The 13,891-nt window shown below is 43.8% G+C and overlaps 1 protein-coding gene across 14 annotated transcripts in view; it reads left to right on the top strand.

Annotated features, from left to right (window-relative positions):
• The window catches only part of LOC126331098 (gamma-tubulin complex component 3-like), a 271,857-nt gene that overhangs the window by 50,275 nt on the left and 207,691 nt on the right, over window positions 1-13,891 (top strand). For all 14 annotated transcript variants that reach the window (XR_007563253.1, XR_007563254.1, XM_049996444.1 and 11 more), the window contains exon 3: window positions 9,795-9,932. Coding sequence is in view for 12 of the 14 variants with exons in the window: in XM_049996444.1 (XP_049852401.1) it covers window positions 9,795-9,932 (138 nt within the window). In the remaining 2 variants the exon portion in view is untranslated. The remainder of the gene's footprint in view (window positions 1-9,794; window positions 9,933-13,891) is intronic.

Below are 13,891 nucleotides of genomic sequence, written 5' to 3'. Positions count from 1 at the left end.
GACAACACAGCCCGCAGCCCGTAATCTGACTCATCAGTGGCCAAAATACGAGGCTTATTGGGGTCATATGGGTCGAGGCACGGTAGCGTGAGAAGAGCAGATTTGAGACACTGGAAAGCCCAATCACATTCCGGCGACCAGGTCCAGGGAACATTCTTGTGAAGCAGGTGATGCAGAGGGTCTATCAGATCCGCAGTATGTGGGATGAAACACCAATAATAGTTGAGTTGACCGAAGTCGGATTTGAGCTGTGATGCATTTGCCAGAGCTGCTGAATGGCCTCTAGGTATTGTAACTTTGGGCGAATGCCCACGGTGCTAAAGACATGGCTGAGAAAGGTTACTTGTGGCACCAAAAATCGACATTTGGCCCTATTGTCCCACAGTCTGCAGAACCTCGAAAAGTTGCCAAATATTCTGAGCCAAGTCCGGGGCTGAGATTACTGTGACTTAAGATGTCTAAGTAATTTGCAGTGCTGTGGACCTCCTTAGTCACAGACTCCACAAAGTGTTGAAAGATGGCTGTAGTGCTGGCAATCCAAAATGGCATGCAGTTGTACCAGAAGAGCCCAAAGGTAGTATTGATGACAAGGATCTCCTGAGAGGGAGTGTCGACCAGCAGCTGGAGGTATGATCCCTTTGTACAATCTTGGCGAAGATCTTCCCATCTGTCAGCTTGGAAAGAATATCATCGACCTTCAGGATAGGGCAAGAGATGATGACAGACTGGGCATTGACGGTGGGCTTAGTCACCACATACCTGGAGGGACCCATTCGGCTTTTCGAGGATGACAGTGGGCGAAGCCCAGCAACTACATGGTGAACTGGTGTCAGAACGCCCGCCTCCTTGATGGGTCGCAACGCTGGTGGTCCACCTCTAGTGACGAAGAGGAGTGGCAAACGTCAGTCCAATGACCCTTCATCCCGCCAGCAGAACAGACCGCCCACCGGAAACGACAACTTCAGCACTGGTGCGTAACAAAGCAGTGACGAAAGGAGGGCAATCTCTGATGTTGTTAAGCCCAATAACCCGTAACCTGGTCGGGAGGAGGAGGAGGAGGAGGAGGAGGAGGTGGTGGTGGTGGTGGTGGTGGTGGTGGTGGTGGTGTGCCCGCTGCTGGCCATAGATGGGGTGCCCGTGCAGCAAAGACCTGTGGTGAGGCCTGGGGCACCACAGACAAATGGAAACGGGAAGACTGTTCGTAGGGGTGAGTGACTGCTAGACACCTGTCCGAGAAGGGATCCTTCAGCTTCAAAAACGTGTTCAAGAAGGGATCCTTCAACAGATCCGTTTTCAGGGCATTGTCAGGAGCATGGACATGAATCATGGCGCAAACGAGGGCTGAACCATACGACAGCTTACATCCTGGGGTCGCACTAGAGAACCAGGAGTCCCAGGAGAGCCCTTGAAGGCAAGCGATCCATTCCTTTAAGACTGCGATGGACGCTTATGTCAGCTGAAGAACTTGTGGCAAGCTGCTGCGACATGGACCTGCGCACCAAAATATTCCGCTGAATTGGTGGTCAGCTGTTCGTGAGGGAGAGCATGAGGTTCTACCTCCAGATGCAACTGCTGCACTAAGTGATAAATGTCAGGACCCACATAGGCAAGAAAAAATGCACAACACTGGCCGGTGTTGATTCCATGGGCAAGATGTTGTTTCAAGGGAGCCACATAATTACTCCATGGTTCAATAGACTTGTCAAATGGCAGCAGTGCAGCAGGAGAGGCTGACGCCCTCCCCACCACCAGAGGAACACTAGTCAAAGCCTGCAAATGCTGAATCAGTTCAGTCGTGTGTTGCATATGATCCAGTAGCTCAAGGACACAAGCCAGAATACCTTCAGCCATGCCAGCAAAAAACGGAGCAATGCAGGAATTCGAACAAACCCGTCGCCACTGCTAAATCTACGCAGCAGCCTTTTTTTTTTTTATGAAGGAAACTAAAGTAAACCACACACTCTCCAAAAGCAAAAAACAATTAAGGGTTCCCTCTGTGGATCAAGCAAATAACAATGTATACCTATATTCTGGGTTCCCTTCAACTATATACTCGTACAACTGTTCCACGTCAAAGTCAGCTGTTAGCATCTAGTAGATAGCCTAACATGACGGAAGCAACGTCTGACAATCATTGCGGAGGAGAGGATGGTCGAAGTGGCACACGGCTGGACCGGCCGATTTTCTCCGCACTCGGCGAGTCGAGAACTGCCTGCTGAACAGCCAGGTGCCTTCATATCTAGCCCCACAATCAATTCAGTGATGAGTTCAAGATGTTCGCAAGTTAGCATTGACTTTTTATAGAAAACATACAAATTTGCAGTCATTGTGATGAAAATGTGACAGAGAGCTTTCTTCCACCACTTCATTTGCTTCCTCTTACAACTGTAGTTGGCCATTAGCTGGTAACTGTGGTTGACAGTAAATCGTCTCATTTTTCCAGCTTCTGATCAATTAGAGCTTTAGCGACACCGTTTCTAATTTTTAGTACTGCGTTGCAAGGCCATCTCCTTGTCTACATTCATTGTTCACGAATACAAGTGACAAGTGATGTCAACTGCGTTGTTTGTAGTAGTAAAAATATCACAGTGTGTTCTTAGGCCTAGGAGATGTACGACAAATATTATTAAAAATATTGGAATACATTTACAAACCTGAGAAGCGGTCAGTGTAGGTCCTATATCGCTTATCATTTTAGAGAATAATCGGTGTGGTGTAGGAACCATGTACGTCGCTTGTCTTCGAAGTGTTAAAAGAGGCAGTTTTATAATACCCACAATTTTGTATCCATATTCGTTTACCCATTTGTATTTGGTCTGCTTTACCTGTTTTCAGCTTGTCAGCATAAATAAGCAATAAATAAATCCAATGAATCAAACAATGGAAAATCCATGATGAATTGCAGAAGCATTAGGAAAAGGGATGGTGCTACTCACCGTATAGCGGAGGTGCTGAGTTGCAGGTAGGCACAACAAAAAGACTGTCACAAATAAGATTTAATCCAACAAGGCAACAAATAGATTACAAGACAGAGGCACGCGTGCGAGCGCGCGCCACACACACACACACACACACACACACACACACACACACACTCTCTGCTTTAGCTGTCAGAAACTGCAGCCTTGTGTGTGTGTGTGTGTGGGGGGGGGGGGGGGGGGGTTGTTTTTGACAAAGGCCTGGGGTGAAAGCTTGTTTGTGACAATCTTTTTGTCTTGCCTATCTTCGACTCGGAATCTTCACTATATGGTGGGTATCATCGTTCCTTTTCATAATCATATAAGTACAATGAATTATAGATCTGTGAGGTGTAGCATGCATGGTGTGCTCCTGACAGTGGAAGAAGATAAACTAGATACAGCTGGAGCTACATCTTTTATTTTTCACTTATATAGGCAATTGATAAAGGTCTCCCATCTGAATGTTCATTTACTACTACAAGTCAGAAAGACTTATAATTGAGACCATGGTTCAGTAATCTTGGCTTGGATTTCTGTAATTTGAACGAATCAGTGTATGTGTGGAGATTGAGACTAGTTCCTTGTGCATTATTACTGCTATTTTTTTACAGTGCAGTGTGGGAGTATCCTGTGTGGTCCAGTCAGTCCGTACAGAATTACTGCAGTAGATAATGAATGGCTAAACTCTGTACATGTGTTGTCATGTACTGCTTATTCATATTAACCCCTTAACCTATAGCCATGCATGAGACTCGTGGTACAGTATTCAGGGCAAATGTAATTATCACGAGGCTGACCTGTGGTACTTCGGTCAGGCAAAATGTAAACTTCATGGGCCTGGCCCATGGTATGACGGTCACAACTTGTGATGTGCCACACCACACAAGGCACTGGCTATTCCAAGCTTGTGATAGATTATTATTACCTCTTTGTGCCACACTGAGTTACATATTACTCTTAATCACGTTCACACTTCGAAATATCTGTTATTGAATATTAAAGGTGTATCCCACAAAATGTTTTCGAAACATAAATGTGATGAGGACAGTGAGCATTATATGTTGATACTCCCGCTACCGACAGTGACGATAGTGACACTGTAAGTCCTGTATGATAAAAATGCAGGTGGTTAGCTATTGAAGATGACACTGCTGATGGAGATAAACTACCAGAGCCCTGGATTTGGAAGAAATGTGAAATAGTTAAAAAATCTGGAACTGTGAAATGACTTCTGGCGTAAAAGAGACAACTTGCATCAGGTAGGATTAAATAAGGAACTAGATACACTGAAGAGCCGAAATGTAGTGTGAGGACGGCTATGCGAGAGGCGTTCAATGAATTCGAAAGTAGAGTTCTATGTACTGACTTGGCAGAAATTCCTAAGAAATTTTGGTCTTATGCCAAAGCAGTAGTAGGATCAAAACAAAGTGTCCAGACACTCTGTGACCAAAATGGTACTGAAACAGAGGGTGACAGACTAAAGGATGAAATACTAAATGTCTTTTTCCAAATCTGTTTCATGGAGGAAGACTGCACTGTAGTTCCTTCTCTAGATTGTTGCACAGAAGACACAATGGTAGATATCGAAATAGATGACAGGGGGATAGAAAAACAATTAAAATTGTTCAAAAGAGGAAAGGCTGCTGGACCTGATGGGATACCAGTTTGATTTTACACAGAGTACGCGAAGGAACTTGCCCCCTTCTTGCACCGTTGTACCATAGGTCTCTAGAAGAGCGTAGCATTCCAAAGCATTGGAAAAGGGCACAGGTCATCCCCATTTTCAAGAAGGGACGTCGAACAGATGAGCATAACTATAGACCTATATCTCTAACGTCATCAGTTGTAGAATTTTGGAACACATATATGTTCGAGTATAATGACTTTTCTGGAGACTAGACATTTACTCTGTAGGAATCAGCTTGGGTTTCGAAAAAGACGATTGTATGAAACCCAGCTCGTGCTATTCGTCCACGAGACTCAGAGAGCGATAGACACGGGTTCCCAGGTAGATGCCGTGTTTCTTGACTTCGCAAGGCATTTGATACAGATCCCCACAGTCATTTAATGAACAAAGTAAGAGCATACGGACTATCAGACCAATTGTGTGATTGGATTGAAGAGTTCCTGGATAACAGAATCAGCATGTCATTCTCAATGGACAGAAGTCTTCCGAAGTAAGAGTGATTTAAGGTGTGCCACAGGGGAGTGTCGTAGGACCATTGGTATTCACAATATACATAAATGACCTTGTGGATGACATCGGATGTTCACTGAGGCTTTTTTTGGATGATGCTGTAATATACCAATAGGTTGTAACAACGGAAAATTGTACTGAAATGCAGGAGGATCTGTAATTAATTGATGCATGGTGCAGGGAATGGCAATTGAATCTCAATGTAGACAAGTGTAATGTGCTGCGAATACATAGATAGAAAGATCCCTTATCATAGCTACAATTAGCAAGTCAGCAACTGGAAGCAGTTGTTGCTGTTGTTGTTGTTGTGGTGGTGGTCTTCAATCCTGAGACTGGTTTGAAGCAGCTCTCCATGCTACTCTATCCTTTGCAAGCTTCACCTCCCAGTACCCACTGCAGCCTACATCCTTCTGAATCTGCTTAGTGTATTCATCTCTTGGTCTCCTTGTACGATTTTTACCCTCCATGCTGCCTTCCAATACTAAATTGGTGATCCCTTGATGCCTCAGAACATGTCCTACCAACCGATCCCTTCTTCTAGTCAAGTTGTGCCACAAGCTCCTCTTCTCCCCAATTCTATCAGTACCTCCTCATTAGTTATGTGATCTACCTATCTAATCTTCAGCATTTTTCTGTAGCACCACATTTGGAAAGCTTCTATTCTCTTCTTGTCCAAACTATTTATCGTCCACGTTTCACTTCCATACATGGCTACACTCCATACAAATACTTTCAGAAATGACTTCCTCACACTTTAATCTACACTCGATGTTAACAAATTTCTCTTTTTCAGAAATGCTTTCCTCGCCATTGCCAGTCTACGTTTTATATCCTCTCTACTTCAACCATCATCAGTTATTTTGCTCCCCAAATAGCAAGACTTCTTCACTGCTTTAAGTGTCTCATTTCCTAATCTAATTCCCTGAGCATCACCCGACTTAATTCAACTACATTCCATTATCCTTGTTTTGCTTTTGTTGTTGTTCATTTTATACCCTCCTTTCAGGACACTGTCCATTCCGTTTAACTGCTTGTTCAAGTCCTTTGCTGTCTCTGACAGAATTACAATGTCATCAGCGAACCTCAAAACTTTTTATTTCTTTCCCATGGATTTTAATACCTACTCCGAACTTATCTTTTGTTTCCTTTATTGCTTGCTCAATATACAGATTAAATAACATGGGGGATAGGAAGCAGTTAATTCCATAAATTATCTGGGAGTATGCATTAGGAGTGATTTAAAATGGAATGATCATATAAAGATCGTCGGTAAAGCAGATGCCAGACTGAGATTCATTGGAAGAATCCTAAGGAAATGAAATCCAAAAAGAAAAGAAGTAGGTTCCAGTACATTTGTTCGCCTACTGCTTGACTATTGCTCACCAGTGTGGGATCCATACCAGATGGGGTTGACGCTCAGTGGCTTGGTACGGTGTTTTGTTGAAATTTCGAGAACATGCCTTCTCCGAGGAGTCAAGCAGTATATTGCTCCCTTCTACATATATCTCGTGAAGAGACCCTGAGGATAAAATCAGAGAGATTAGAGCTCACACAGAGGCATACCGACAATCTTTCTTTCCACGAACAAAATGAGATTGGAATAGAAGGGAGAACCGATAGAGGTACTCAAAGTACCCTTCGCCACACACCGTTAAGTGGCTTGCGGAGTATGGATGTAGATGTAGAAACTGGTACACCTGCCTAATATAGTGTAGGGCCTCCGCGAGTGTGCAGAAGTGCCGCAACACAATGTGACATGAACTCAAATAATGCCTCAAGTAGTGCTGGAGGGAATTGACACAATGAATCCAGCCGGGCTATCCATAAATCCGTAAGTGTACGAGGGGTGGAGATCTCTTCTGAACAGCACGTTGCAAGTCACCCCAGATATGCTCAATAAGTTTCATGTCTTGGGAGTTTGGTGGCCAGCGGAAGTGTTTAAACTTGGAAGAATGTTCCTGGAGCCACTCTGTTGCAGTTCTAGATGTGTGGGTTGTTGCATTGTCCTGCTGGAATTGCCCCGGTTTGTTGGAATGAAAAATGGACATGAATGGATGCAGGTGATCAGACAGGATACTCACATACGTGTCATCTGTCAGTCGTTTCTAGACGTATCAGGGGTCCCATATCACTCCAACTGCATATTCCCCCACCATTACAGATCCTCTACCAGCATGAATAGTCCCCTGCTGACATGCAGGGTCCTTGGATTCATGAGTTTGTCTCCATACCCATACACATCCATCTGCTCAATACAATTTGAAATTAGACATATTTCCAGTTACCATTAGTCCAATGTCACTGTTGACGAACCCAGGTGAGGCGTAAATCTTTGTGTCATGCAGTCATCAGGGATACACGAGTGGGCCTTCAGCTCCGAAAGCCCATATCAATGTTGTTTTGTTGAATGGCTCACATCCTGACATTTGTTGACGACGCAGCATTGAAATGTGCAGCAGTTTGCGGAAAGGTTGCACTTCTGTCACATTGAACGATTTTCTTCAGTTGCCATTGGTCCTGTTCTTGTACGATGTTTTACTGGCCCCAGCGATGGTGGAGATTTGATGTTTTACCAAATTCCTGATACTGATGGTACTTTAGTGAAATGGTCACAGTGGAAAAATCCCCACTTCATTTCTACCTCAGAGATGTCGTGTCCCATCACTCGTATGCCGACTATAACACCACATTGAAACCCACTTAAATCTTGATAATTACATTGTAGCAGCAGCAACCTATCTAACAACTGTGCCAGACACTTATTGTCTTATGTAGGCATTGCTGACAGCTGCACAGTATTCAGCTTGTTTACCTTTCTCTGTATTTGAATACGCATGCCTATACCAGTTTCTTTGGCTCTTCAGTGTATATTTAATATAATATTTGATAACATGTTCTAGTAGAATATTGTAACCAAGACTAGCCAGTTCACAGAACAAATCCAAACAGAGTAGGAAGAATTGACAGCAGTTGGTTTCCTGTGAATGGTAATGAAATTAAGATATTTTAGTTTGTCCATAATAATTACACAGTTGGAAAAAAAAAAAAAAAAAAGAAAAAAAAAAAAAAAAAAACAACAACAACATCAACTCAACTGATTTGGTCAAAGAGGGCTGTTATGGAAACACTTGTTTTTAGAAGTTTGCACTTTGCAAATAATGATTTGATTGCTAATACAGACATTGAGCAAAATAAGACCTGTGACCAAGTATTTTCATCAAAAATTTGAAGAAGCGTATGCAATGAAACAGGGCACGATTCATTATTAAGTTGTACAAATTATGAGTCAGATTTAGGTTGTTGCTATGACTTTAAAACACATACAGGCCATGATAAGATAAATTCCAGTGATAGTTCCAGCATAAATGTTGTCAAAGAGCTATCCCAGTTTGTTACAAAGAAAACACACTTATTCCTTGATAATTGGTACACTTCACCAAAATTATTTACGACACCATTGCAGATTGACACAGTACAAGGGAATAGAAAGAATGTGCCCAAAGATTTCTGTTAAGTAAATTGGACGGAAAGGGGTGGAGGGGGGGGGGGGGATAGAGTACAGAAAGAGGAGCTGTGTTAATGTTACAATAACAAAACGCAAAACATTAGAAATGATGGTGATCCAGTTGTACTTTGAAACAAAGCTTGAATACAGTGAAGGAATGATTGGAATTATTCAGAAAGATAGTGTTCCAGTCTTGAGAATATATATGAGAGGATATTCAAAAATTTTCTTTTATTTTTTTTTTATATTGGTCTTATCAATTAATGAATTTTGTGCAACAAAATAAATAATTGGGGAAAACAGAGTTCCATTGATTATAGGATTGCAATAAAATCATTAATGAAGAATATATCAAAACCATAATGTAAAGGACAAGAATGATTATCATGCAGAAATTTACAAGGGAGACTGCACGCAAAACATTGGGCCATTTTCCTAAGCATATTCACCCAACAGCACAAAATCAAGACTGTAAAGTTTGCATGAGAAATAAGAGGTAGTGAAACAACATGGAAGAGTAAAAGATGCAAAGTTCCATTACATGTCCCTATAAGTTTCGAATTATATCACACTCTTGAAGATCACTGATTTGTGTTTGTGCTTTTTGGAGGAGTGCTATTTATGTGCATTGTGAATGAATTCAGGTATTGGAGATACATGGTATTGCTTTATATTATATTGTATTAATTTATAATAAGCAGTTACAAGTTTGTGTAATGATTATGTTAGGAATGTCACAGAAGATTTATGAAATATTTCACAAAATTAAACCAATTACATCAGTTGGATCTTACACATGTACTTAACATTCCATAAATTGTGTGCTGTTGGTATATTATGTTGTACTGGTTTGCAGAGCCATTGAATGGCTCAAAGGCTAGGGGATGGTGATTACATTTTGAGTCCTGGCCATTGGAACTGGAACTTACATTGCAGATTAATGGGTTAAGGAATACGAAAGCTTATTGAGAAATGGTTTTAACAACTTCGGAAAAGTATACTGAACATAAAATTTCTGAATTCAGTTTTTTTCTATCTAGAAGTGTTTTTAGAATCTTAGCTTTTCAGTTCATGCAAATACCACAGTAACTTATAATTTATTTACAATCTATAATTAAATCTTTTTTTTCAGACACTTCTAACCAACTTGAGAAACACCTTGGCCTTCATGCAGAGAAGCGCTGCACAAGAATCAGCAGATGATGCAAATTCATCATTTGACTCACAAAATTTATCATTGAGAAATATTACTATCCGTAGTTCATCACAGGTAGCTTCCAATGTCACAATTTGTCTTGCTAATTATACAGGGTGATTATAATTAAAGTTAAACTTACAAACCACTGTAGAAATAACACAACTAGTCAGAATGACGTCAAATTGCAACGGGCTATTATTGGAGAAGGTGGAAAATGTGTGGCAAAAGAAAAATAAATAGTTACAAAATGTAGCATCATTATTTAATAGTGGTCAACTACAAATGACAAATGAATCATAACAACAATGCCTAAAGTGTAAGTTTTGCGTTAAACAAACTACTATGTAGTGTGCGTGGGTGTACAGGTGTGATGTTGTTAGTTACGTAATCCCATCCATCACGGCAAGGTCATATTGCTTTGGATGGGAAAAACTGTTTTTAGTTGTCCTGAGGCCAAAAACTGCACGAAAAGCATCTATCTAAATCAAATCAAATTATTAATTTCCATGTGACTGGCACAAAACATGTTCAGTATGCTGTCCACTGTTATTTACAAAAAGTTGAAATCAAGAAACAGGATGTTCCACAACTGATCAAAGTGTTTACATAGTCACATTCAGAATGTGTTGTGCAGTGCATGTCTTCAGTGCAGGTAAGTTTACTGTCAGGACACTGAACACAACCTCTTTCAGATAGCCTCTCAGCCAGAAGTCACACGGATTAAGATCAGGTGATGGAGATGGAAAGGCTGTATGGAAACGACGGCTGATAATTCTAGCATTTCTGAACTGGCACTTCAGCAGCTGCTTAGCTGGATTTGTAATGCGCAGAGGTGCGCCATCTTGCATAAAAATGATCCCATCCACACATCCCTGTTGTTGGAGAGCTGGAATGACGTGGTTGCGCAAAAGAAACTCATAGTGCCTACCAGTGACGGTACAGGTAACAGGACTGAAGCACATGTCTCTTCGAAAAAATATGGCCCTATGATAAATGATGCCATAAACCCGCACCATACAGTGACCTTTTTAGGATGAAGTGGTACTGGTTGATTGGCATGTGGATTTTCCATTGCCCATATTGGACAATTCTGTGTATTGACATATCCTGTCAGATGGAAGTGGGCTTTGTCTGTCCACGGCCAATCTTTGTCCACTTCCGTGTGAGCAAGAAATTCTAAAGCAGAGGTCTCTCTTGCTGGCAGCTCAACAGGAACTAACTCGTGCACATGGGTAATTTTGAATGGACAGCAAAGAAGGATGTTTTGTAGGACTTTATACACCATGCTCACGGGTATGTCCAATGTTCGGGCAGTTCTCTGTGCACCACACGTTTGCACACCACCACTCGTCTCCTCCTGCATTGCCATGGCCACTACTTCCACTGATGTCGAATCAATTCATTTCCTATCTCTACCAGGTTACACACCAAAAGAACCTGTCTTTTAGAATTTCCGAATCATTTTTTCCAGACCCACGGCATCATCAGACCAACACCGCTTTTCAAACTGTTCAGTGTCCAGAACTTCTGCAGACTGACGTGTGCACTTTAATCGTTCTTGTAGTATAGCTTTACAGTCAGAGCGCAATCCTGCATTGTGACAGTCATGATGAACGTTGCAGATGCGAAAGGAGAAAAAGCCGTGTACCCGACATGTTTATACCAACTTCAGTGGGTCGTGCGCCGGAAAGGTGTTTTCATTTACGTATTCTGACACATACAGCACCATAAATTGATCAATTTTCACACTATTGTTTTTCTTCTGCCTTACATTTAAAACCCATCTCTGATAATATTCCATTACAGTTTAACGTCATACTGACCACTGGTTTATTTCTACACCACTTTGTCAGTTTAATTATAGTCACCCTATACAACTGATCATAATTAATATTTTTAATAAGTATTTTTTTTTAATCTTTCTAGTTTTTATTTGAAACTAAACACTTTATTTAATTGCTGATTAAATAATTTTGTCACTTTGGGCACTATTTAAATCCCATTGCACATTGATTCTTTCTACATTGCTGTGTGGACGACGAGATGCTTTCTTTCTAATACCAAACATTGTGATTTTCTAATCTACATGATGCACTTATTAAGCTATAAGACACCCCTAATCATATTATCTTACTCCTCTGCTATTAATTTTGTCTTTGGCCTAATAGTGAAACTTGCCTCAAGTATCCCTCTGGTACCACATGCTCAAGTTGCACATCTGACAAATCATGTATTATCAACATCACAGTAAATGCATTTGAACTGTCAAGTGATCTGTTAGTTATACCCATAGTATGACTGCCACCAAGTACCACACACAAATAAATTGTTTCAGACAACTTATTCTCCCCCTCTCCCTCTCCCTTCTCTCTCCCTCTCCCTTCTCTCTCCCCTCTCCCTTCTCTCTCCCTCTCCCTTCTCTCTCCCTCTCCCTTCTCTCTCCCTCTCCCTTCTCTCTCCCCTCTCCCTTCTCTCTCCCTCTCCCTTCTCTCTCCCTCTCCCCTCCCTTCTCTCTCCCTCTCCCTCCCTTCTCTCTCCCTCTCCCTCCCTTCTCTCTCCCTCTCCCTCCCTTCTCTCTCCCTCTCCTCCCTTCTCTCTCCCTCTCCCCTCCCTTCTCTCTCCCTCTCCCCTCCCTTCTCTCTCCCTCTCCCTCCCTTCTCTCTCCCTCTCCCTCCCTTCTCTCTCCCTCTCCCTCCCTTCTCTCTCCCTCTCCCTCCCTTCTCTCTCCCCCTCCCTCCCTTCTCTCTCCCCCTCCCTCCCTTCTCTCTCCCCCTCCCTCCCTTCTCTCTCCCCCCTCCCTCCCTTCTCTCTCCCCCTCCCTCCCTTCTCTCTCCCCCTCCCTCCCTTCTCTCTCCCTTCTCTCTCCCTTCTCTCTCCCTTCTCTCTCCCTTCTCCTCTCCCCCCCTCTCTCCCCCCTCTCTCCCCCCTCTCTCCCCCCTCTCTCCCCCCTCTCTCCCCCCTCTCTCCCCCCTCTCTCCCCCCTCTCTCCCCCCTCTCTCCCCCCTCTCTCCCCCCTCTCTCCCCCCTCTCTCCCCCCTCTCACCCCCCCTCTCTCCCCCCTCTCTCCCCCCTCTCTCCCCCCTCTCTCCCCCCTCTCTCCCCCCTCTCTCCCCCCTCTCTCCCCCCTCTCTCCCCCCTCTCTCCCCCCTCTCTCCCCCCTCTCTCCCCCCTCTCTCCCCCCTCTCTCCCCCCTCTCTCCCCCCTCTCTCCCCCCTCTCTCCCCCTCTCTCCCCCCTCTCTCCCCCCTCTCTCCCCCCTCTCTCCCCCTTCTCTCCCCCCCCTCTCCCCCTCTCTCCCCCCTCTCTCCCCCCCCTCCCCCCCTCCCCCCTCCCCTCTCCCCCCTCTCCCCCCTCTCCCCCCCTCTCCCCCCCCTCTCCTCCCCCCCTCTCTCCCCCCCTCTCTCCCCCTCTCTCCCCCCTCTCTCCCCCCTCTCTCCCCCCTCTCTCCCCCCTCTCTGCCCCCTCTCTCCCCCCTCTCTCCCCCCTCTCTCCCCCCTCTCTCCCCCCTCTCTCCCCCCTCTCTCCCCCCTCTCTCCCTTATCTCTCCCCCCTCTCTCCCTTATCTCTCCCCCCTCTCTCCCTTATCTCTCCCCCCCTCTCTCCCTTATCTCTCCCTCCTCTCTCCCTCCTCTCCCCCTCCTCTCCCCCTCCTCTCCCCTCTCTTCCCATCTCTCCCCCTTCTCTCCCTTCTCTGCCCCCTGTGTGCATGTGTGTGCGCACGTGTGCGTGTGTGTGTGTACGTACCTCTGTCTAATCATCTATCGCAGTGGCTGCCACCTCCTTATTTCGTGTACTTGCATAATGTTTTTTACTTCATTTCTTGTATCCCAGTATTTGCTTTCTCCCACACTTCAGTCATTTTCACACTTACTATTACATTTACTGTACCTACATTTTTATTTACAATTTTGTGGTGTGTTTCATGTTCGTCTGTTCTTCCCCTTACCTTTGGCTTATTATCTACAGTAGTCTGGAGCATGAATTTTTCTTGTTAATCCATTGTAACTCCTTTACCATGTCCTTTATTTTACA

Source organism: Schistocerca gregaria, chromosome 2 (assembly GCF_023897955.1).
Source record: "Schistocerca gregaria isolate iqSchGreg1 chromosome 2, iqSchGreg1.2, whole genome shotgun sequence".
NCBI lineage: Eukaryota > Metazoa > Arthropoda > Insecta > Orthoptera > Acrididae > Schistocerca > Schistocerca gregaria.
This window is presented reverse-complemented; position numbering and strand designations above follow the sequence as displayed.